At 43.6% G+C, this 26,574-nt stretch overlaps 1 protein-coding gene across 1 annotated transcript in view; it reads left to right on the top strand.

The window, feature by feature from the left end:
- Positions 1–26,574, top strand: part of PAPPA (pappalysin 1) — a 236,094-nt gene that overhangs the window by 151,724 nt on the left and 57,796 nt on the right. Inside the window, exons 11-14 of the mRNA XM_081896277.1 lie at positions 2,123–2,221; positions 4,260–4,392; positions 9,696–9,909; positions 16,446–16,614. Coding sequence (XP_081752403.1) covers positions 2,123–2,221; positions 4,260–4,392; positions 9,696–9,909; positions 16,446–16,614 — 615 coding nt within the window. The remainder of the gene's footprint in view (positions 1–2,122; positions 2,222–4,259; positions 4,393–9,695; positions 9,910–16,445; positions 16,615–26,574) is intronic.

The raw sequence follows: 26,574 nt of genomic DNA, 5'->3' as shown, positions 1-26,574 counted from the left end.
TATGTTTTGCCCGTAGATTCCTTTGCTCTCAGCCTTTGGGGATTCAAATTAGAGAAATCATTACCTCACTTTTGGCCAATCCAGCATCTCTGTTTCCAAATATGCGGAGCGCTACTTTTGCATTGCTTTGACTTTTTTCCTCCTGGACATAAGAGAACTATTCTTACTTCAGCCACTGTGGAACTCATTTGCCATCGACATCACCCCTGTCTTGAAAATATCCCCACGGAAGCTTCTCTGCTTACCATGTTTTCTTTAATACAAAAGTGTGAGAATACAGGAGGAAGCTTAGAAGCTGCAAAGCTGGAAATATCTGGGAGAAGCCTGAAGGGGAGCTGATGGGCAATGCCTTGGGCCAAGGGTGGGGAAGCCATGGACCTCCAGATGTTGCTGGACTGTAACTCCCACCATCATTGATCGTTGGCCATGCTGGCTGCTGGGACTGCTGGGAGTTGAAGTCCAACAACTAGAGGGACAGAGGAGGAAAACCTGTCTCCCTACATGCTTTGCTGGGTTCCACCTCCCATCATCCCTGACTACTGGTCATGCTGGCTTCTGGTGTTGGGTGGGAGTTACAGTCTAACCCAGGGGTTGTCAACCTGGTCCCTACTGCCCACTAGTGAGTGTTACAGGATTCTAGGTGGGCGGTAGGGGGTTCTATGGCACAAGCTGAATCCTCCTTCCATCGAGCACTGGTAGGCAGTAAGGAAATTTTGCCATCAAGAAAGATGCATTAGTGGGCGGTAGGTATAAAAAGGTTGACTACCTGAGGTCTAAAAGGCAATAGTTTCCTCACCCATGCTTTCAGTGGTGCAAAAGTGCCACAAATAGACCTAGACAGGCAAGGCCCTTGCCTCATCCAAGCAGGGTAGCTGTAGTCCAGCCTGGATTACAGATCAGTTTCATAGATCTATGGACTGTGGCATTGTAGATGAGAGCTGAGCTTGGCCCCTACTGAAAAGTATCACCACCATCCACTGCTCACCACTGAGAAGCATCCAGGGATCTTGCAGGGAGGGCAGAAAATAGCATTGTGGCCAGATTGGCCAGCAATTGGCCCCTTTGAACCCCTGAGGCCCTTGACCAATGCTTAATCTGGCCAACTGTTGGTGCCTGGCCTGTGGACAGGGGCAGGAAGACCAGAGGGGGCACTGGTTATACCACCAAGTTAGACTTACATTCTCTCTTCTGAGATTGTCCTTTGCTTTACTACAACTCACCCTATTTACCATGGCTAGTCCACATTTGTTTGTTTGTTTGATTTCCTGCATCTGCTGGGTGCTGGACTAGATAAACACCTTCCAACTCTGTGATTCTGTTTGTTTATGACATGCATATCATGCTTTTCCTCCAAGCATCTCAATTTCAGTGTATATGATTCCCCCCCCCACGCTCTATTTTATCCTCACCACAGCCTGTCAGGTAGGTTAGACTGACAGAATAATGACTGGCCAAAAGTCCCCAGTGAGTTTCATGTCCAAATGGAGATTTGAACCTGGAGCTCACTAACTCACAGCCCAGCAATCTATCTCCTACACCACACTGGCTCCATTTTTATTGTTTTGTGCTTGAGAGATGCTTTGTGCATTTGTTTTGCAACTCATTCCTCCATAATTTCCATAAACACCAGAAATAACTTTCTGAGAGTAAGAGCCGTTCAGTAGTGGAACGGTCTCCCTCAGAGGGTGGTGGGCTCTCCTTCCTTGGAGGTTTTTAATCTGAGGTTGGATGGCCCATCTGTCATGGATGCTTTAGCTGAGATTCCTGCACTGCAGGGGGTTGGACTAGATGACCCTTGGGGTCCCTTTCAACACTAAAATTCTGTGATAACCAGCTTTAGCTTAATTGTCTTACTCCCCCAACAAATATTAACCAAGAAATGTATAAAGAATTTATCCTTTTCTTATTGCACCAGGGGAAGACAATCTGATGCACTCCAGATACTTTGGACTACAGTTCCCATCATCCCTGACCATTGGCTGTTTTGACTGGGACTGATGGAGTTGTCCCCAATGTCTGAAGGGTGCCACATTGGCTACTCAAGAATTTTATAGACTTTACCATGACTTTTTATAGAGCTCAGTTCGACTTCATGCTGATTCTCCTTCTTCTTTTCTCTTAGGTGTGCCGAACCAAAGCGAATGACTTCAGTGATGGAATATCTCAGCATGCTTGGTACCCATGCGCTGCCAACAACACCCAGACTGTTTTCTGGCTCAAGGTAAGATATTGCATGGGGTGGGGAGAAAGAAGGCGAGAGAGAGAAAGAGAAACTATTCACTGAAGGTTTGTAAATTTTCCAAGTTACAAACAGATGCAAAGTCCAGAAAAGGGAGGGGGGTGTTGATAGATTTCGATTTCTCAGTTTTCCATGCTTGTTCAATTTTTACATTTCTGCATAATTTCATTTTTTAAAAAAAGAAGCCTTCATGAAAATTCACCGTATTTCCCCCCCCAAAAAAATTTCTCCTAAAATACACATCTTCGTGAGCAATTTTACCTGATGTGCTCATCTTCGCCATCAATTGTCACTGGTATAGTGCCTCTGTAAACCATAATGTATACTGGCACACAATGTAAACTTTGTGGTGCCATTTACAATCAAGTGGTATAAATACACCATAGGTGCTATTTTCTCCAACACTTACATTTTTTATGCACTTTTCTTCTCTGATGTACACATCTGGGGTACTTTATTAGGCTGAGGAACTACATCCTCAAATCCTGGGAACGGCTTGTGTCTCATTTGACATATTGTTTTAAAAATTGCATGTTGGGTAGGGTTTACATTAAAATCTGAACCAAAACTAATTTTTCTTCCATCCCGCACACTCATTACATACACACGTCTTTCCTTTCCCTATGCCCTATCTTCCTCCCAGAAACAGTTTCTCTATAGGTGGAACAACTTACTTTAGTGCAAACATTGTCATGTTCATAATGCATCTATTATCACCCATGTGTCATAAATCAACAATCCATTGGCCTCAGACAAGACCAGTGTTGTTGGCAATCACAAGTTAGCTGGGAGAGTTGTTTTTGTGGTGGTGAGGCAGCTGGTTGTCCACTGTGAAACCTGGGTGCTGGAGTAGATGGGCCTTTGGCCTCATCCAGCAGGACTCTTCTTGCATTCTTCATAACAAAGAATGGAAGAAGAAAAAGAGAGGAAGAGAAGATGAAAGAGGGAGGGGGAAATAAGTTCATTTCCCTGTCAGCTATAAAGCATTTCCTTTAGTTAAGGCACACTTTGGCAATTCACTGGTCAAGAAGAAACAATATATTTTACCCCAAAAAATGTTATTAAGAACTAACCCCCTCTAAGAAAATACACATATTTTGTAATGCAGGCATATTATCCTGAGATGGCAAGGACTGAACATGAGCAAATTGGGTTCAGATTACCTTAAGGACAACCATATAGCCCAGCTCGATCACTGAGGTCTTCCAGAGAAATTCTGGCCTTAACCAGAATTTGGGCATTTGGTGTCATCAGTCCCATACTGTGGAACTCTCTCCCAACAGAAACTCAGCAGGCATCCTCAGTGTTGATTTTCAGGCATCTCTTGAAGACTTCTGTTGTTGTTGTTAATGCTGACAGGTTTATTCAGAAGTTTACAGTTTTCTGGGGTTGCCATTCATTTTAATGATGGTTCTATATTGCTTCTAAATGTTTTGTTTGATTGATTGCTTTTACATTGCTGTACACCTGTTGCTTTGTGGGAGAATGATATGCAATTGCATATGCCTATATATACAAACACACACACACACACACCCCTAGGACCTATTAAAAGAAAGAACATATTCACACAGTGCATAGTTACACAATAGAACTCACTCCTATCAGAGACAGGGATAGCCACCAACTCGGGTGAATTTAAAAGGGGATTAGACAAATTCATGGAGGAGGAGAGGACTATTGATGGCTCCTAGCCAGGATGGCTCTGCTCTGCCTCCACAGTTGGAGGCAATAATGCTTCTGAAAACCAGTTGCAGGAAGCCACAGAGGGGAGAGTTCTCTCATACTCAGGACCTGCTTGCAGGTTTCCCAGAGGGATCTGCTTGACCGAGAACAGGATTTTGGATTAGATGGGCCATTGGCCTGATCAGGCATGCCTACCATGTTCTCAGCCACTGATCTATAATTCATCCCTACATACACTTTTAAGTGTCAGCCAGCAATTGTTTTGCTTCAAGAGGGGCCACACAGGAAACCAGCAAGTCCTGTATCTTGATGTTCTTCTTCCTTCTCTCTCTAGGCTTCTTTTTCACAACCAATGGTTGCTGCCGCCGTTATAATCCACTTGGTTGCAGATGGGACTGAAGATCTCGATCAGCAGGAGACCATTTCTGTTCAACTGGTTGACACCAAAGACCAGAGCCATGACCTTGGTAAGAATCCCTCTGCCTGTTTGGATATTGTCCTTCACCATAGGATAAAATAGAAGTCCTGGTTGCACTATCATGAAAACCATTGTTTCAGAGTGCTCCAGATAGTATTTTTACTTTTGTATGTTTTAAAGTATGGTTGAGATTTTTTTTTTTTTGGATGCTGTTTCATCCTTTGTAAACATCTTAGAGCAGGAGTCAGCAACCTAAGGCCCATGGGCCACAAGCGGCCCATGGGAGTTGTTTTACTGGCCCATGAGCCACCCCTGAACCGAGCTGCCCGCTTGGTGAGTCCCCGCGTGCTGCGCTAAAGCAGCGCTGCGTGGCACGGGGAATTGCTTTTGTGGCACCAGAAATCACATCTGCACAGACGCATGCACCGGAAATCGCAGGCATGCGCACTCACGCTGTCCGCGATCCAGCCCACAGAGGGGGCTCCATGGCAGTGAACCGGCCCAGGCAAGGTAAGCCTTGCCGGTGCCCTAGAAATCCCCCCCCCCCAATCAAACAACATATAAATTTAATAAAATAAACTGATTTGATTTGTAATATTTCTATTCTGCTTTTCATTCAAAAAAAAATTGCAAATTGGCTTACAAAGAATAAATAACATATTAAAGAGAAAGGGTAAAGGGGCTCCTGACCATTAGGTCCAGTAGTGGCCGACTGGGGTTGCGGTGCTCATCTCGCTTTATTGGCTGAGGGAGCTGGCGTTCAGCTTCAGGGTCATGTGGCCAGCATGACTAAGCCGCTTCTGGCGAACCAGAGCAGCGCACGGAAACGCCGTTTACCTTCCCGCCAGAGCGGTACCTATTTATCTACTTGCACTTTGACATGCTTTCGAACTGCTAGGTTGGCAGGAGCAGGGACCGAGCAACAGGAGCTCACCCTGTTGTGGGGATTCAAACCACCGACCTTCTGATCGGCAAGTCCTAGGCTCAGTGGTTTAACCCACAGCACCACGAACGTCCCTTAAATAACATATTAGAATGTCACAAAACAGCATAATCATATAGAATAATTAACAAATCATCAGTAAAACAATTACAATCTATAAAACACTATTAACGAAACAACTAGACCACTGTATTTTAATATTTTGTTGGATGCCTCCCAGAGTGGCTGGGGAAACCCAGCCAAATGGGCAGGGTATAAATAATAAATTATTATTATTATTACTACTACTACTAAATAAAGTATAAAAAAATGGCATTCACTGAATATTTTAAGGGGGGGTGGGAACACCCACAGAACCCTCCTTCATATAATTTCATGGGACTGGGGAAAGTTGGCAGTACTTTCTGCTGCTGTACTTTAGCTAGAATCTGAACATCACAGATGGTGGCTGGTAATCCACTGGGACGGAGAGGGTGGAAGGCAGAGGGACCTACGGCAGGTTGATTCAGGCACATGAGCAGATGGAGCCAATTAATTCTAGCTTTGGCCCCATTCTCCTTCCTCTTGAAGGAACAAACACTGAGATAGAAGAGGAGCAGGGAGGTGGCAGGGAGGGCCATGCCTCATGTATGTGAGAAGGCATGTAGGTGGAGGCTGGTTCAGGTTGGTGGGGCAGCGCCCCATTTGCTCTGATGGACCAGCCTCCACTGTCACTTTGTGAAACTGTTGGAGGGAAGTGGTTATTTCTCTATTTTATTTATTTCACCCCACCTGTGAATCTCTTCCTATGAAATTGCCTCAGAGAGATTTAACAGTAAAAACGTCAGCAATAAAAGCATGTGTAAAGCAATTTCATATACATGAAAACAATTCAGATAAATCTATGAAACCAATTTCAAATATCAGACAGACGGGATTAAAAAAACAAACAACAAACCCTCTCCACTTGAAAGGTTTTCTGAGGTTTTAAATTGTCTGCTTTTGAATTATTGGGGTTTTAAATTGTTGAGGTTTAAGTTGCATTTTTAATTGCCTGTGTTGTATATTTTTATCATCACAAGCTGCTTTGAGACCTAGATGGTGAAAAGCAAGCTTGGAAAAGAAAGGTCAGAAAGATAAAAGAGACAGTGCTTGCCTAATATGTAATGGGAGGCAGTTTCAAAGGGTTGGGGCCACCACACTTAAGGCATTATTCCTATATCATATGGAATGGATTTATTGATGTGGTAGAATCTGGAGGAGCCTCACCCCTGAAGAGTCAGTTGAGTATACAATGGGTGAGGCAATATTTTAGGTATTCTGATCCAAGCCTGACAACTAATTATGTTACTATACCAATTGCATACATGAATGCATGATGGATAGCTTGCATTATATGCTCGTTTTCAGCGGATTTGGGGCACCGAGCTTGTCCATACAATCATAATAACTTCTTCAAACCTGAATAAGAAAGCAGAAAAGAGCCTGAAGTAATTTCCACTTAGGTCTTTTAGCAGAGCGTGAAGCCCTGCTTTTCCAAAATTGTTTGGAAGCAGAATTAAAACTATGTTTCCACATGGCAGTTGATATAAACACTATATTGTCCGGCAGTGCTCTTGTAATACTTATTCTGGACTAGTCCTGTTCAGTGAAGATCCTATGCAATTTTAATTAGAAGATTCGGTCTCCAGATTCTGACTCTAATTGCTTTCCATTCAGCTTGCTAGCAGCTCTGTACTACATCTGTTATTTAGTCAGTTCATGTTCAATGGTGGGGAAGAGAGCTTTAATTGATGGTTTTCTCTAAATTTCTGACTGTGATATATATTTTATTCATTTAAGGCATTTGCTGCCATCTTTCATAGAATCATAGAACGGTAGAGTTTGGAGGGGGTTCGAAGGGACCCCAACCACTGCAATGCACAAATCTCAACTATTGCATCCATGATAAGTGGCCATCCAATCTCTGCTTAAAACTTCAAAGAGAGGAGAATCTGCAACCTCCCAAGGGACACTATTCCACTGCTGAACAGCTCTTACTGTCAGAAAGTTCTTCCTAATGTTTAGTTGGAATCTGTTTTCTTGTAACTTGAAGCCACTGGTTTGAATCCTACCCTCCAGAGCAGGGGAAAAACAAGCTTGTTCCCTCTTCTATGTGACAGCCCTTAAGATATTTGAAGATGGCTATCATATCTCCTCTCAGTCTCCTCTTTTCCAGGCTAAACGTACCCAGCTCCTTCAACCGTTCCTCACAAGGCTTGGTTTCAAGACCCTTGATCATCATGGTTGCCCTCCTCTGCACATGTTCTAGCTTGTCAACATCCTTCTCAAATTGGACACAGTATTCCAGTCTGGCCAAGGCAGAATAGAGTGGGACTATTACTTGGCTTGATCTGGACACTAATTTTGTTGGTTGATACAGTCTAGAACAGCATTAGCCTTTTTTGATGCAGCATCACACTGTAGACTCATTTCAAGCTTGTGGTCCATCAAGACCCTAAGATCCTTTTCACATGTACTGCTAGTAAGCCAGATGTCCCCCATCCTATATTTGTGCACCTGGTTCTTCCTGCCTAAGTGCAGAACCTTACATTTGTCCCTATTGAAATTCATTTTGTTAGCTTGGGCTCAGTTCTCCAATCTGTTAAGGTCATTTTGAATTCTGATTCTGTCTGTGGCATTAGCTACCCCTCCTAATTTTGTGTCATCTGCAAATTTGATGAGCATCCCCTTAATCCCTTCATCCAAGACGTTGAACAACAACGGGCCCAGGACAGAACACTGCAGCAGCTTTCATACAATATATCTCATGGCACTCCACAATAAGAATTTACAGTAAAATAAATAATATAATTAAAATAATACAAATTCTCCTACAACCTACAATTTTTAAAAATAGAACTACTTTACAAAAAATGAATTCATAATGAAAGGAAAACTGTTCTGAAGGTTCCTGTCTCTATCGTGGACTAATTAAGAGGCAATTCAGTAAAGTCATGTTCCTGCTGAACAGAGGCTGAACAGAAGCTGCAAGCTTCTACATAAAGGTACAGTAGCCCTGAAAAGACCAAAAAGTATTTTCACTGAGCGGACAGGCACTGCAGGTGCACTTTAAATCCTAAAAATCATCAGTAAAAGGGAGGGAGAATAAATCAGTGAAATGTGTCTGTGTGGCAACAGCATTGTTCTGAATTCCTATCTAGATAGCTGATGTGAATGAAGTATTTGATCACAGTCAAACTTCCACTCAGTTATCGAGGATTCCTCCCTATCTTGTCTCACATTGCTCAGGGGTGCTGCCCTCCATGTATAAGGGAAGGCAGCCTTAAACTGAATCAGACCACTGGTCCATTAAGCTCAGTATTGTCTACTGTTAATGATAGCAACTATCCAGGGATTTTGACAGGGGACGTTCCCAGCCTTGACTGACTGATGCCAAAGATTGAATCAGGGACCTTCTGTATGCAAAGTAGATGCTCTATCACTAAACTACAGTTCTTCCCCTTTACTTTGCTGCTGCTACTACTACAATTACTGTCATTTACTGCTTAATGGCAAAATAGGTTTCCAAGTGGTTTACAAAGTCTTAAAGCAATTTATGCACACATTAAGATATGATCAAAATACACGAGCAAAGCAATACAACAATTTTTAAAAGGGCCTCTTGTATATTATCAGCTTGGAGGGGGAAGCCTAGGGAGCTTCATGATGCAGGAGGGACACTTCCCCCAACTGCCATGAACATTCATAAGTTATTTTAGGATCAAAACCTCATGCGTTGTCTACATATAAATGTGCACCACCATTTTTATTTTTATTTTTGCAAAATGCCCAAGGAGTTTTGTACACACACAAATGCTTCGGGCATCCCTACAATTTTTCAGTTAGCAGGTAAAATTGTATTATGAGAAAACCAGATTAATTATTCAAAATATTTTGGGGTCCATTCTTTGTCCAAAGTCATCAGAGGTGGCATGTAACACTTTTTAAAAAAACAAAAGCTTTAATTGCTAATATATTCCTCACCCAATCAAGGTCAAATTGATTTTTTTTATTGATTACTGATTTACGTGTCAATGAGTCATAGATCTCATACCACAGATAGAACTTCTGTAGCAGGAACATATATATATATACACATATATATATATATTTCTTCTCATACACCACAAATGCTGCTCTAATGTTGTTATTATCTGATATTTTGATCTTAAGTTTGAAATTTGGGATGTCGTGTGATTGATTTGTTTGTTTGTTTGTTTGTTTGTTTGTTTAGTGATCCGCTTTGAGACACATGTGAAAAGTGAGGTATAAATTATGTAAGTGAATAAAATAAATAAATAAAGGAAAACAAAACAACAATTTAAAACTCTTGTCTCTCTCTCCCCCCCCCTCCTTCCTCCATCACCCCTTACCTCCTTTGTTGACAGGAATCCATGGCTTGAGCTGCAGGAAAAACCCTTTGATTATCCCTGTCATTCATGACCTTAGCCAACATTTCTACCATACCCAGGCCATCCTCATCACCTTCAGCTCTCCGTTCGTGGCCATCTCTGGGGTGGCCTTGCGCTCCTTCCAAAACTTTGACCCCATCACCGTCAGCAGTTGCCAAAGCGGACAGACCTATAGCCCGGCTGAGCAGAGGTGAGTCCTTTCTTCTCTCCCCACCCCGCCTCTCTCACCCTCCCGTGTCTTTACCACCCATAGACTTCCAGCCTCTGTAGGCCTGATCAAGGGGATAATAAGAAGCAGGAGGAGAAAAGCTGTGCCTGACCTTTGGCATTGCCAGCAGAATCCATGGAGTTTCCCAGTGAATGGGAGCAGACGGGGCATTTAACCCACATGGGAAAATGTCAGTAGATTATTTCCACCTCCTTTGTCTCCCCTCGGCTTTCATGGTCCAGCTTCAATCTATGCTAGGAAAATCCTGGAAAAGAAGTCGCAACTCAAAGAGGGCAGGCTCTCTCTGCATGAAAGAAAGAAAGAAAGAAAGAAAGAAAGAAAGAAAGAAAGAAAGAAAGAAAGAAAGAAAGACCTTGATCCATTCTAACACAATCTTGCACCCCACTTCCAGTAGCTGTACATAATTCTTTTCACTTCCAATTTATTTTCACAGCAGTGTGTGTGTGTTTGTGTGTGTGTGTAGGATCAGTGGAGACCTGAGTTTGAAATCTACATTTATCTATATAGCTCACTGGGTGGGCTTGGGCATAACAGACCCTCCAAGCATTCCTATTTTCCAGAGACAGTCCTGAATTCACAGAAGCTGTCCTGGTTTTTTATTTGATCTCAGAATATCCCGCTTTTCCTTATGATGTCCCTGTTCTCATCAGAGGAATGTTGGAGGGCATGCAACCCCTGAGCCAAGGAGATAAGTAACTAACTATAAACCTTTGGAAGACATCTGAAGGCAGCCCTGTATGGGGAGGTTTTTGCTGGGGCAACCCAGTCAGATGGGTGGGGTGTTGTTGTTGTTGTTGACACCCCCATTTTAATTGGAAAAATGTTGTAGGGCAGGGGTGTCAAACTCAAATTCATCAGGGGCCGCATCAGCAGTTTGGTCACCCTCAAGGGGCCAGTTGTATCTGTAGGAATGCATGTAAAGTGGAGGTTTCCTGTGTAGAACGGCTGGCGCTGCTAGAGGGCAGACATTCTCTGGCTTGTAGGATGCCGTGCATGCGCTGAAGAGGCGGCTTTCTTGTGTCAAAAAAAACAAAAACCGAGAATAAAAGGTGAAGGCTGGCGGCCGGCGGCGGCTACACTGGCCACATGACGAGGTCTGGCAGGCCGGATTCGGCCCGCGGGCCTTGTGTTTGACACCCGTGCTGTAGGGTATGGTATAAACACAGGATGGTCTTGCACAGCACCTAATCTGACCTTCAAAATTCTTTGTGGCTTGGAATCAGGGAGTAAGTGAAGGGCCTCTCTTCTCCCCAATGTTCTTCCCATATACCAATGGTGTTGGAACCTGTGGGGTCCTCTGGGTGTTGCTATGCCACACCTTCCATCAGTCTCACTCAGCAAGGCCATGAGAGTTGTAGGGCAGCAACATCCTGATTAGGCAGGGAGCCTCTGGCCCAAATGCAACTCTCCTGTCCTCTCTGTCTGGCCCTTGGGACCTTCTCCAGGCCACTCCTCCCTCTCTGCAGACCACACGCCTCACACCCAGGGTTTACTTTCCTTTTTCCTTTTGGCCTGGATGGTATGTATCCTTCCACTATTTTAATGCCTATTGGTTGCATAGACTGAGGATGGAGGGCGGGGTGCTAAGAATCTAAGTACAGATGTAAAATTAATTGTTGCACTCATTTTTGACTTTGGACTAGGGGTGGGTGATCCATTTGATTCAGTTTCAGTTAAAGTGAATCTACTAAACGTGTTCTTTTTGAAACACAATGGAAACCGAAACAGGGCTATCCTTCGAAATTCACACTTCTCTGAATTTTGCAATGTATCTTCCGGCCAAGTGAAGTGTGCAAATGTACACAAACTAAGACAGTGTTCCTGAAAATGCACATGTTAGTGAGAATAACATGCAAAAATTGTGTTATATTAAGGGAAATCATTTTGCAGCAATGTGCATATTGAGGAAAATTTATACCAAAATGTGTATATTATGACAAAATTGCATTAATATATTGATGGATTTTTCACAATGAATTCTTGTTTTAAAAATATAAATAAATTGCAAACTGGTTGGAAAATGTGGAGAAGTCAATTTAATTTAATGAGATCTTTGTTGATATTTCCACACCAGTTTGCCATTTTCTTTTCTTTTATATTTTAAAAAGTCCAGTGGAAATTCACCAGTATTTTAGTGCAAATTCATCTAAATATGCCGATTTTTATATGGAAGTTTGCCTAATGTACACATTTTTGCACAGCAATTTCCTTTAATATAATGCATCTTTCTATGCAATGTTCATTGATATGTCTATTTATACGTACTTTAACCTTGTGGAGGCTTTACTGTACTTTACTGTTACTTACTGTCACAACTTCATGGTGAGTACTGGCACCTATTTTTCTAGGAAAAAAGCACTGACCAAAGGTATCAATCATAGCAGCCTTAAAAATTAAAATACCCTCCTCCTTGCTTTTTCCAAAGGCAATTTTGTGTATATTTTGTACAGTGTTTATTGACATATATAGGTGATGTTCAAAAGCATCAAAAACAATAAAACCCTCTTTTTTAAGTTTTCAGATGTGGATTGGAATTACTTTTTTTAAGTCAGTTATCATCTCGTATTTAATCCTTTTTCTCGAGCGATTGCATCAATTTGCCAAACCTTAAGAAAGGTGTCCTCTTGCAGAGATTCAAAGAGATAGTTCCATCAAAGCACTGGTTGTTACAGGAATAAGGCATCATCATTATTATTTAGAGAAGAATTCTGTACCCTTTTGAAAAACACACACACACGTTCTGCAAAAAATGGCTTCAGAATTTTGTAGAAGTGTGGACTTGATTTCTTGCCCTACAAATTAAAAACCCTTCAGTTGCCTCCCACCGTTTACTGCATTGGCACTGATTGATCACAAAGTGTATGCTTGAATGCCGTGATAAGAATTTCCACTCCAACATTTTAAGCTCATAAGAGCTTAAAGGGAAGGCGGAGAAGCAAACTGAGCATGTGATTCTGCCACTACCACCCACCATCCCTTCGCTAATGCTTTCAGACATTTCTCTGCAGCAATGGGTCTTTCTCTGTCTCTGTCTCCTCCTGCCTTGGGACTTGGCCAGACATCCATAAACTGGACCTCTCATTTGAAACTTGATCCGGCTGTTCACTGGGCTTCTGAGCTTACTCATCTCATTTCAACACAGTGATCAGTAGCCTTGTATCTAAGTCAGAGCATGTTGTCTGCATTGATTTTTTGTTTTATTTTATTTTATTGCTATGGATGCAACTATCTTGGTCTTCTTGATCTAATAAAAGGAGTAAATAGGTCTACCCCGAGTAGACCTATTGAAATAGGTGGTTAAAACTAGAGGAAGAAGAACCTTCTAGATCAAACCAAAGGCTTGTCTTGCCCCACATTTTGTCCCCACCATAGCCACCCAAATTCCTAAGGGAAAGGGTCGTGGCTCAGTGGGACAGCATCTGCCTTGCAAGTGGAATGTCCCAGGTTCAAACCCCTGCCGGAATTCACCATGAATGCCTCCCTTGTTCTCTTATAATGGCAATGGTGCCCACCTTAGAGGTGCTGGAACTGAGTTCTGGTGAGTTTCCGCTGAAAAAAAGCTCTGAACAGAGGAAATGCATAGCTATCATAACTAGTACACTTTATCATCTGTATAATTGTTCGTTTCCTTGTTAAATCCGTCCAAGTTGGTGGATATCATCACACCTTATGTTAGCGAAATCCCATGTGGAGACACTTGAAATTTGCCAATGCCACGTTGGGCTCCTAAAGGTATGTGTGCTGAAAGCTCAGTCAACGTTCTAGGTGAAGGGTCCAAGAGTCCCACTTCTCCCCAAAGCAATGACACTTACAATGATTTATTTTTTTTAAGGTAAATGGTGTCTTGCTTTCTATTCTCATTCTTCCCCGTCCTCCCCCTTCCCCTCTTACTTTTGCTTTTCTTTTGCTCTGAGTTTTCTACTGTATTCCCACAGACAGGTACCCTGTGTTTTCCTTGCTGTGTAATTATGTCACTGCTCTGCATACTTTGCAGTTGGAAGCAAGTACACTTGCTTTTCTTGGTTCCACTAAACCTTGTTTTATTGCCATCCACCTTGCCTGGCCAGCCAAGAGCTGGCTTCTGCCAGGTGGACTGTGTTATCACCCTCTTCAAGTTACATCTGTGCAGGTGCTGGTGGGAGGCCCCGCACATGGATGTAAAGCACTCCCTGTAAGAGTAGATTTGGTTCCTGTGTTTGATTTTGTGCCACATATGAAGGGGATACCTGTCACCTCAAAAGAGCCTCTCGAATTCAATCACCAGCCGCAAAACAGCAGCCTCTTAGTGTTTATCAATGCACTTCCAAAATCTTGTGCCTTTTGCTCATCCTGTGACCCAACCCATCTTATCAATTTTTGTTCTTTTCGTTTTCTCATTTTTCCAATTATAAATTCAGTGCAGCCCATTTACACATCATCTTGCAAATTATTCTTCTTCTTAACAAAACGCATCAAAGTGTGTATACATGTTTTATGTTTTACACAAAACGCACCAAAAAACCTATGTGTTTCTCTTACTATGCATAGTTCTGCCCATTTTTGCAATAAATTTCTGTATGTTAATATAGTGCATTTCTGTACATCATTTTCACTTAATTTGTGTATGCTGTCTCCCCCCATATATGGGTTTTTGTACACATTTTGTTTTTCTTGGGGGTGAGGTGATAGTGAAATGCATGACAGAAGTTTGAACCCATGCTGATTTCACAGCATTTCCCAAACTGAGTTCATCCCTTGATCTCTTGATGAGCTTATAATGTTGTCAGCGACCCCAACCCAAATTCTTATGACTATAAATAAAATACAGTTGAGATATATTGATATATAGTCAACATTTATTAATGACCGATCTCCATGACTAGGAATCAAAGAATGTTAGGGGAAATAAAACAGCCTGTTAAATACTGAGTAGCATCATTGGAAAGGGAGTTGAACTCTGCACACGCCCATTGGCATTTCTGAGGCACCTAGTTCCTAATTAAATTATTCGCAGTATGCCTTGCACACTTCATTTCCACCCCTAGCCACTTTTTGATCTGGGGGAGGACCAGTACTGACCACTCTGGGAAGCCCAGCTTTAACAGATACACTGTGACATTGTCACAACTGCGCCATGAATCATGGCAAAAATCAGCTTAAAGCGCTGTGCTGCAAGTGATCAGTGGAGGCTGGTCCATGGGACAAATGGGGCATTGCCCCACCAACTCCAGTATGCCTCCTGCCAGCCCCCAGTGGCTCTGCCTGTCATTGGTTCTGCCTCCACCTATTATTGGTCTACCTGCCTTCCACCCTGCCTCTCCCAGTGGGCACCAGCCCCCACTGCAACTAGCTCATAAAGGTAAAAAGACAACCAGGCAGGCCTTGGGCAAAGTGCTCCCTTTCAATCCAAGGGCTTGCTGTGAAGGTAAATGAGAGCAGGGTGGTTGATCCTTCAGCAGGCAGTTGGATGCTATAGAATACCAATGCAGTGCCTTCCATGCTAAAGTCAGCAATCATTAGCACTCCTTCCATAATGCTTCCCTCCCCAGTTTCATCTCATGGTATTGATCTCCTTGCGTTCCTCTCTCGCCTTTTCAATCTTCCAAATGGAATAATGGGGGTGGGGTATTTTGGCAATTAGGAGCTTAGGTATAATTCAGCCAAGTCCTGCTGAATCTTGCTGAAACATAGTCCTTGAAAGGTTTGGCGAGGGAAGAATTTTGCATGTTGTAAGGATAATTTAAGGGGGGTGGGGGGAAGCAATTGCATGGGACTCCATGGCTAAAATGATGAACTTGGACATTGCAGGGGCACTGAAACTGCTGAGCGGTTTTAAAGGATAAGCTACAACCTCCTGTTTTAATTACCATTTTCACTGTTTTGAACATAGCACTGTTTTGGGATGCAGCTGGATGCAGGGAGTGTTGTGCTAGTTTTCCTAGTGCTTATGTTCTGTTTTCCTTTCACGCTGTAGTACTTGTTGTGTTAAGCAACTGCGGCTTTTTGACCCATATCCTGGTGTGTCACGATAAATTTAATTCCCACCAGTGGGAATGTCATTGGACAGTTTCGCTGCCCCCCACCCTCCCATTCCGCACATACCTGCTTTGGTTCCCCCATGGTTCCTCCATGAAAACAGCAGGAAGGAGCTGTAAGCTTGCATACTACCTCAAGTTTTGTCACTTTACTCCTGTAATTTTCTGGGTTTATGGGGTTGCAAATGGATTATTTTTGGAACCAATTAACATGGAAATGAGCACAAAACTTCCACTATATTCTGCTCGCTTTCCAGAAATGGCTTTTATGTTGTGTGAAAGCTCAAATATAATGCAGAAATTTACAGCTGGGAAAATGGAATAAAGTGCTGTGTGAATGCAACCTAGACAAAGTTGTTTTATTGAGCATTTTGATTACAGGTGTTTTATTGCTTTATTGTGTGTTTTAATTGTGCACATTGTTGTTGGTTTTGTACTTGTAAACCACCAAGAAGCATAAATATTCCTATTCTCCCCCAACAGTTGTGTCCACTACTCCTGCAAAGCCACTGACTGCCAAGAACTGGAGATTGAGAATGCTGTGCTGACCTTCTCCAGTGCGGGACGTTTTAATGGTGCCCAGTGCAATGTCACCTGCAAGACAGGCTACATCCTTCAAATACAGAGAGATGACGATCTTGCAAAGAATCAGGTTTGTTGCTGCAGTGCACAATCTGCCAGGGTGAGGGAATAGCTGTCTGGGTTAGTTGGGTGGGGGGAATGGTTTCACCATCATTTAAAGAGATACAGGATCTCATAATATAATAGTAGGCAGTGCTATGGGTTATAGCAGGGGCTGGGGACTTCTTTAATCCTGAAGGCCACATTCCCTTCTGGGCCATATGCCAGTGGTAGGTGAAGCCGGGTAGGTGAAGTTGGTGGAACAATGAATCTTGTATCTACACACACTCACACCCAACTACTGAGAGCCAGTATGGTGTAGTGGTTAAGAGCGGTAGTCTCGTAATCTGGGGAACCGGGTTCGCATCTCCGCTCCTCCACATGCAGCTGCTGGGTGACCTTGGGCCAGTCATGCTTCTTTGAAGTTTCTCAGCCCCACTCACCTCACAGAGTGTTTGTTGTGGGGGAGGAAGGGAAAGGAGAATGTTAGCCGCTTTGAGACTTCTTAAAGGGAGTGAAAGGTGGGATATCAAATCCAAACTACATCTACTACTACTACTACTACTACTACTACTACTACTCTTCTTCTTCTTCTTCTTCTTCGTCGTCGTTGTCGTCTTCAAACTAAGGTCAATTCTGTGTCCCGGGCAGCTGTCTACCAGCTCCATCTGGTACGCAGGCTGAGACCCTACCTGCCTGCAGACTGTCTTGCCAGAGTGGTGCATATTCTGGTTATCTGTCACTTGGACTACTGCAATGTGCTCTATGTGGGGCTACCTTTGAAGGTGATCCGGAAACTGCAACTAATTCAGAATGTGGCCGCTAGACTGGTGACTGGGAGTGGCCACCAAGACCATATAACACCAGTCCTGAAAGACCTACACTGGCTCCCAGAACGTTTCCAAGCACAATTCAAAGTGTTGGTGCTGACCTTTAAAGCCCTAAACGACCTCAGCCCAGTATACCTGAAGGAGTCTCTCTTCCCCCATCGTTCAGCCCAGACACTGAGGTCCAGTGCCGAGGGCCTTCTGGCGGTTCCCTCACTGCAAGAAGTGAGGTTGCAAGGAATTAGGCAGAGGGCCTCCTTGGTAGTGGCGCCCTCCCTGTGGAATGCCCTCCCATCAGATGTCAAGGAAATAAACAACTATCTGACTTTTAGAATACATCTGAAGGCAACTCTGTTTAGGGAAGTTTTTACTGTTTGATGTTTTAATAATAATAATAATAATAATAATAATAATAATAATAATAATAATAATTACAACATTAGGTTAAGGCATGATCACTTTGTTGCATTCTGTTGCCCCTTGTTTGAGTTATATTAATAAGTCTCATGAATTTTTTTTTGGACACCTCCCACTTCTCCTTGTGATAGGGATATATATGGGATCAATGAAATATAGAGTTGGAGTACTTTAGTTAAGTGAAATGTGGCTTCCAGTTGAAAATGTCTGCATTGATTCGTTCTTAATATACCACTCTATGAAGCTGTACTATGTTGCCTCAGTTTGATTGCGGGGGGGGGGGGGCTTTCCTTCCCTGTCCCCTCTTTGGACTTCTGTCCTTCAAAGCCCTGTCTTAATGGCACCACTGAAATAGGTACCATTCCTGATAAATAGGGATCCTTGTGGGTTGGGTCTGGGAGGTGATACACAGGATGGTTGTCTGAGAGTGCCTGCAGGAATTGAACTGCACAACCACTAGACCCATTTCAGACTTTATGGGTTGTATCCAGTGATAGCAGGCTCAGTGAAATTAATGGATCTAAGTAAGGCATGGAAACTGTTTTCAATGGGACTACTGTGAGTAGAACTAGCATGGGATACAACCACTTAGCTATGAAGAGAAAGCCCACCATAGCTCAGTGGCAAAGCATCTGCTTTTCATGCAGAGGGTCCCAGATTTCTGGCATCTCCAGGTAGGGCTTGGAATGTCCCCTGCTTGAAATCGTGGACAGCCTCTGCCAGTCAGTGTAGGCAGTACTCTGCTAGATGGACCAATAGTCTGACTCAGGATAAGCCAGCTTCCTATGTTCCTTTTGCTATCCACCTAGAATGAGTCCCCTATCTGGGCCTTCATTGTGACAGATCTTACCCTAACGTGGCCTCAGCACCAACTGACTTCCTCCTTGTCTCTTCCAGGAGAGAGCTGGCAGCTACTATTCCCCACCCCTCCACACACACACACACACACACACACACACACTCAGCATCACCCCGCCCCACCAATTGCTTGTTTACTTCTCTTTCCACTGGCTCTATGCGAAGAAGAGAAATCCAAGGTTTAGCACACACATGCACAAAGCAGTTTCACAACTTTCTGCACATTCAAGGGCCGCGCTGTGGAGAGCATTCATTGAGAGTGTTAATTGAGGACAAATTTGCAAGTGGGTGGGCTACGCCTAGAGGTTTATATAGCATCATTTTGTGAAAACACTAAGACCCTTCATAATGCTACCAAGGGGAGATACTTGAGGTGCGTGTGGGGGAAGGGGAGTCCAGGATGAGTCAACCCCTTTTTGATTTAACTGCAGACCCAACAGAGGACACTGCAGACTGGGCCTCATCCCACCCCCACTTCCTTCATGCTAACTGGCACCAGTACCAGAACCTCCCTAAAGCTGATCACTTCTTGCAGTACGGAAAACAAATTCTCAAATGAGCCTGACTTACTGAACAAGGAAATGCTTGGGAAATGGGCCCTTATCGTCAAGAAGTGCAAGAATCTGCAAACCAAACAAATCACCATCCATATCGTTTTTGTGGCAGGGAGCCCTCTGTGAGGCGGGGAGGGGGGGTTGGCGGCGGCAGGAGATTAGAGCCAGTTAGTGTGCCTGGTTTTGATCAAGGAGCCCTGCTTGCAAGGCAAATGGGTACTTAGTTAATTCACACACACACAGCAGTCTCTCTCCACTGAGGTTTTGGGGCTTGGATGCATGTAGGGAATCTGCCCGTTGGCCCATCTAGCTGAGTCCTGTCCCAATGCTGACTGATTGTGGCTTTCCAAGGTTTCACACAGAGGTCTTTCCCATCACTTTTGAGTGGAGATGACAGGGAGATTGAAACTGGGGCCTCCTGCATGCAGATTATGTAATCTACCATTGAGTTGTAGACTCCAGTAAGTCTCTGAATACCAGTTGCTGGGAATCACAGGTGGGAAGAGTGCTGTTATGCTCTGGTCCTCCTTGCTGGCTTCCTGTAGACATCTGGCTAGCCACTGTGAGAAAAAGGATGCTGGACTGACTGGGCTTTTAGCCTGATCTAGGAGGGCTTTGCTTAAGTTCTTCACAATCCAGACATTAACCTAGGCCAGCATCTACAAATCCACTCGCCAGCTCACCAGAGGCAAATGCACCCCAAAACTTTGGTGAACAGGACATTCAGGCCCTAGCCTGAAGGTCCAAATGCAGAAGCAGCAATGTTAGAGAGAAACTCCTGCTGTCTCTTGCCGTCTCTATGCCATGCAGAAATGAGAGGTGACCTTGCTTATTTCGCTAGCCCTCATAATGTGCCAGGGCACACAGGAGAGGGCTTTGCTGGTGTCTACAGATAGTGGCCAACTAGTAAGCCAAGGCAGCAGTAATGGACCACTGACTTTTGATTTTAACTAAGGAAATGTTGAGGAAATATTAATTGCACTTGTCCTTTCCACATATGGTACTGCTTCCTTTTCTTTTCATTGAGTAAACGTAGAGAAAGAGCTGATCCCAATAGGTGCAAGCTACTGATTTCTTTCTTTTTAACACACGTAGAAAAATATCTCCCTGCTCCAGGATCTATGGTGGGGTGGGCAACCTATGGCACTTGGCTGAATTTCATGTGTCCCTCAGCCTAATTTCATTCAAATGGCAAGGGAGGAGGGAATAAGGGGAGAGCAGGTGGGGGCAGAAAGAAAGAGATAAGGGAAGAAAGAAAGAATGAGGTTTAGCAATCAGTACCTATTCTCTAGGAACTGTAGCTGTGTGAGGGGAAAGGAGGTCTCCTCAGAACCATCAGAAAGTCACAGTTAAGCCACAGTTAATAAGCCACAGTTTCCAGGATGCTTTGCGGAAAGCCATGACTGTAACAGTTGTACAGTTGTACCTCGGGTTAAGAACTTAATTCATTCCAGAGGTCCATTCTTAACCTGAAACAGTTCTTAACCTGAGGCATGCTTTCACTAATGGGGCCTCCTGCTACCCCTGCACCGCTGGTGTGCAATTTCCATTCTTTTTTTTATATATAAATTTTTATTAGTTTTTTTAACATATCATTTTCAACAGTAATTAAACATAGATTTACATCTTATTCAAATTTTTGACTTCCATTAATCCTGCAATTTTCATTCTTATCCTGGGGCAAAGTTTTAACCCGGAGCAACCACTTCCTGGTTAGCAGAGTTTGTAACCCGAAGTGTCTGTAACCAGAGGTTACACTGGTTAAACCAGAGGTTAAACCAGAGCTTTAACTGCATTGTGTGGATGAGGCCTCTATTGCAGCAGTGATGGATTTAAGTGCAAGGTAAATAAGATATAGTTTATAATCTCAGATTAGGTGAGGCCTCTATATTCTGGAAAAATTTCTTACACACTCTTGGGGGAGGTTGGTGAAAGGTTCAGTTTGGAACATAGGGGGCTGCCTTATGCAGAGCCAGATCGTGGGTCCACCTAGCTAAGTATTGTCTACATTGATGGGAAGTGGTTCTGCAGGGTTTTCATACATGGGTCTCTCCCCACCTTATTTGGATATGCTGTGGATTGAACCTGGAACCTTCTGCATGTGGTGGTTCTGCATTTTACCACTGAGCAACAGCCCTTCTCCAGTATAATGGTTGGGATCCTGAGTTCAGAACACCTAGGAAACTGCCTGAGTCAGAACTTTGGTCCACCTAGCTCAGTATTGTCTACAGTGAGTGCAGACAGGGATTATTTCCAGCCATGCCTGGCAATGCCGGGGATTTGACCTGGGACTCACCTCATGCAAAGCAAACGCTCTACCAGTAAGCTGTGGTTCTTCCATTTGTCTGTCTGCAAATCAGGTGCAGAATTCTGAGAGGGCCTTTGCATGCAGCTCTCCACATCACAAGCGATTTTGCTTGCACACAAATATGCTGCAATTTCACAAGCAAGCACATGCACGCGCACACACGTTGTCTATCAAGGATTTGAAATTCATTTTTGTGTACTGATAAGAGCTTTGCCACTGACTAGAATCATAGAATCATAGAGTTGGAAGAGACCACAAGGGCCATTGAGTCCAACCCCCTGCCAAGCAGGAAACACCATCAGAGCACTCCTGACATATGGTTGTCAAGCCTCTGCTTAAAGACCTCCAAAGAAGGAGACTCCACCACACTCCTTGGCAGCAAATTCCACTGTCAAACAGCTCTTACTGTCAGGAAGTTCTTCCTAATGTTTAGGTGGAAACTTCTTTCTTGTAGTTTGGATCCATTGCTCCGTGTCCGCTTCTCTGGAGCAGCAGAAAACAACCTTTCTCCCTCTGTGACATCCTTTTATATATTTGAACATGGCTATCATATCACCCCTTAACCTCCTCTTCTCCAGGCTAAACATGCCCAGCTCCCTTAGCCGTTCCTCATAAGGCATCGTTTCCAGGCCTTTCACCATTTTGGTTGCCCTCCTCTGGACTAAAATTCCCCCCTGCAATAATAGCAATCCAGTAGTGCATGTGCTTCTTTGCCTGTGTCATTTGTTTGATGGTTGAACTTCCTCCCTGTTTCCCACCTCTTGCCTCTGCAACCCCCACCCCTGTTTAGTAACAAGCTGCCACTCTCTCAGTTGGTGGCTTGGTGTCATCGCAGCCTCTCCTCCTCTGCTGCCTCTGTGGCCAGGAGGTGCTGCTTAAAACTTGACAGCTCCTTAATGCTCTGTAAAAAATTAATCAATCATGTGGGAGCTGAGAGGGAGAGAGAAAAGGCCAGCCTCATGTGGGTTCAATTTGAGGCTCCTCTTTCGAAATGCAGCAGCCAGTTCTTTGGGGGAAAGGGACTGTATAGGGTCCAGTTGAAAGGGGCAGTGGATGGATTTTGCAAACCAGCAGCACTACAAAGGGTTTGTGTGTATTCTGTAGGGTATGCATTACTGTTACCATATTATTTGTTAAAGATAACAGAGGATATTCCACTGGATAACAGCCTAGTTATGGGGAGAAATTCAGTTCCATTTCTATATGAAACTCCCTAAACCACTATTCCCAAAATGCAGCCAGTTTCTGAATTCACTCTTCTCTCCATTGTGCAAGGCAGCTCTCAAACCAAATTTTTATCCCAAAAAATTAATAAAGATATGTATGTTAGGGGGAGGTTTGCAAATGCTTTGTGTTTGTGGAAATAGCATGCAGTAATGTATTAGGGGGAAGAACTTGCAAAAATGTGCACATTGGGATAAGTTTGCCCTAAAACTTTGACAAATTTTTGTGAGGACTTTTAAAAAATGCATGCAGAATTCACAAACTATAGCACTGCAGAAGGTATGTCTGGAAGGGTGTATAACTCAGAAAGCTCATCAATAACACCTGCACTTTTAAACTCCCTGTCTATTGAGATCAAGCAGTGCTTTCACTGTACTCTATTCAGTGCTTGCTAAAAACAGTCTTGTTTAGGCAAGCCTATCCAGATGCTTACAGAACAGAGGTAATTTTAATCAATTTTAGGATTTTAACTTTTGTATGTTTTAAAGTAGTCTTGCGATTTTTTTCTTGATGTTCTTCTTCTTTTATCTTTTTGTAAATCGTTTGTGCTTTTACATTTATTTATTTTTACAAATGTTTCAAAATAAATACTGTGGTACCTCGGGTTATATGCTTCAGGTTACAGACGCTTCAGGTTCTAGATTCCGCTAACCCAGAAATAGTATCTCGAGTTAAGAACTTTGCTTCAGGATGAGAACAGAAATCGCACGGGGGCGCATAGTGGCAGCGGGAGGCCCCACTAACTAAAGTGGTACCTCAGGTTAAGAACAGTTTCAGGTTAAGAACAGACCTCCAGAACGAATTAAGTTCTTAACCCAAGGTACCATTGTAAATAAATTCAGCTCCACTGAATTCAATGGGGCTTACTCCAGGTAAGCCAGCATAGGATTGCAGCCTTTGCCTCTTTTATTAAGTTAGCATTTCCTTTTAAAAAATAAAATAAATGCTGTCACAAGATCCGGTAACATAGCCACTGGCTGAGAGGGCTTTAGAAGAAAATTAGACAACTTTGAAAGAGGTGCATAGATTTGTGGATTGTTGTCTTTTCACTCCTGATCATCCTATACTGTATATGACATTTATGGTCTGTAGACCAAATAAACTAAACTTGAGGTCTTGAAAGATTCCAAACTGCACCGATTCCTTAGTCCAATTTATAGGAGGCATTCCTTGTTTTGCATCAGTTTACTGGCTTGGAAAACTCTGCAGGGGGAAGTGTCCATTTGGGGAACTGCCTGTCTTCCTTAGACAGGAGGTGTGCTGTAAGGCTGCTTTTCCCATCCAAAAGCAGCCATATATCAAAAGCAGATAGGTCCCAAGCTGCTGAAACTATTAGGGTGCCTTGGCAAATGGGGACTCAGCTTCCCTTTGATGTATGCTGGAAAAATTCCCCATGCTTTCATAAGCACACATCAATGCTTGGCAGAACCAGACTCCCGACATTGCCAGACCTGAATCAGATCTCTCTTCTCTCCCCCCCCCTTTCTGGGGGGGGGCACACATAGTTTCACAGTGTCCCAGTCAGCTGTGTGGTAGGTGTTGCCATTTAACCATTCCACGTATGTTCTGTTTGGCTCAGATTGTTCATATAGGACATGGAGAGGCAAACTAAGGCCCGGGGGCCGAATCTGGCCCAATCGCCTTCTCAATCCGGCCCACGGACAGTCTAGGAATCAGTGTTTTTACATGAATAGAATGTGTCCTTTTACTTAAAATGCATCTCTGGGTTATTTGTGGGGCATAAGAATTCGTTCTTTTTTTTCTTTTTCAAAATCTATTCTGGCCCCCCACAAGGTCTTAGGGACACTAGACTGGCCCCCTGCTGAAAAAGGTTTCTGACCCGTGATATAGGAATTAGTAAGCGGCCTTATACAGAGTCAGACCATTTGTCCATCTGTTTGAGTATTGTCTTTGTTGACTTGCAATCGGTCCCTGGGATTTCGGGCGGGGATCTCTCCCTGCCCTACCTGAGGCAGGTAGCGGTGACAAGAGATGAATATTGAAGCCTAATAGAAAAAATTAAAACTGAGAAATTGCTGGGTCTGGATGACATCCAGCTGGGAGTTCTCAAAGAACACAATTGTGAAATCACTCATCGTCTAACAAAATGATATGTAGCTTGTCTCTCAGATCAGCCTCCATATCTAAGGACTGGGAAGTAGCCAATGTGGCACCATTTTTAAAAAAGAGATAGATCCAGGGGGAATCCTGGAAATTACAGGCCAGATAACTTAATGTCTGTCCCAGGAAAAATGGTAGAAAGTATTGTTAAAAATAAAACAACCAAGCATATAGAAGAACAAGCCCGACTGAAACAGAGGCGGCATGGCTTCTGCAAGGGAAAGTTCTGTCTCACAAACCTATTAAAACTCTTTGAGAGTGTCAATAAGCATATAGATAGAGGCGATCCAGATGACAAAGTAACCTGGACTTTCAAAATGCTTGGAGAAAAAAATGGTTTGACCAGGAATTTGTTATGTTGCATGAAGTAAAGAGCAGGGCTAAACAGATAGTTATATGAATGGGAAGATATAGAAAGCAGAGTCCCCAAGGGATCTGTGTGTTTAAACTTGTTCATAAATGAGCTAGAGTTAGGAGTGAGCAATGATATGGCCAAGTTCGCTGACGATACTAGATTTTTAGGGTCACTATAACAAAAAGATTGTGGAAAGCTCCAAAAGCATTTCTCCAAACTGAGTGAATGGCCAATAAAATGACAATTGCAATTCAGTGTAAACAAGTGTAAAGTGATGCATGTCAGGGCAATTTTTAAAAGTTAATTTCACATACACACTCAAGGGGTCTGAATTGGCAGTGTCTGATCAGGAATGAGACCTTGGGGTCATAGTAGTTAGCTAAATGAATATTCTAACTCAGGGTGTGGCAGCTGTGAAGAAGGCAAGCTCCATGATAGGGATCATTAGGGAAGGAATTGAAAATAAACCTGTTGATGTATTGCCGTTATAAAAATGTACGGCACAACCGCATTTACTGCGTACAGTTTTGGTCACCTAATCTCAGAAATAATATTGTAAGGTTGGAGAAGGTTTGGAAAAGGGCATCTAAAATGATCAAGGGGATGGAGTGACTCTCCTATGAATAAAGGTTGCAGCATTTGGGACTTTTTAGTTTAGAGAAAAGGTGAACAAGAGGTGACAAGTTATAGGTTTATAAGATTACCTAAGACATGGAGAAAGTGGATAGAGAAGAGTTCGTCTACCTCTCTCATAACACTAGAACTCATAGGCATCCAATGAATCTAAATATTGGAAGATTCAGGACAGAGAACAGAAAGTACTGTATTTTTCACCCTATAGGACACACTTTTCCCCCTCTAAAAATGAAGGGGAAATGTGTGTGCGTCCTATGGGGCGAATGCAGGCTTTCGCTGAAGCCTGGAGAGCGAGAGGGGTCGGTGCGCACCGACCCGTCTCGCTCTCCAGGCTTCAGGAGAGCCCCAGCATCAGCCCCACAAGGTTGGGGGACAGCGGGGAGGTGGAACGCCGCCATCCCACTGTCTCCTGATGTGGTTTGGAGGCTGACGGTGGGGAAATGCGTGCTTCTCCCTGCCACCAGCCCCGCTAGCTCCGGGGACAGCGGGGAGGCGCAGCGCATCTTCCCGCTGTCCCCAGACCTGGTCTGAAGGGTGGCGGTGGGGAGAAGAGCGCTTCTCCCTGCTGCCGGCCCCACAAGCACCTGGGGGGAAAATATATTTTTTTATTTATTTCCCCCCCAAAAAACCTGGTGCGTCCTATGGGCCGGTGCGTCCTATGGGGCGAAAAATACGGTACTTCTTCACACAG

The sequence above is a fragment of the Podarcis melisellensis genome, assembly GCF_964234715.1.
Source record: "Podarcis melisellensis genome assembly, chromosome: Z".
NCBI classification, from domain to species: domain Eukaryota; kingdom Metazoa; phylum Chordata; class Lepidosauria; order Squamata; family Lacertidae; genus Podarcis; species Podarcis melisellensis.
Note: the sequence above shows the minus strand (reverse complement) of the source record. Positions and strands in the feature narration are given on the sequence as shown.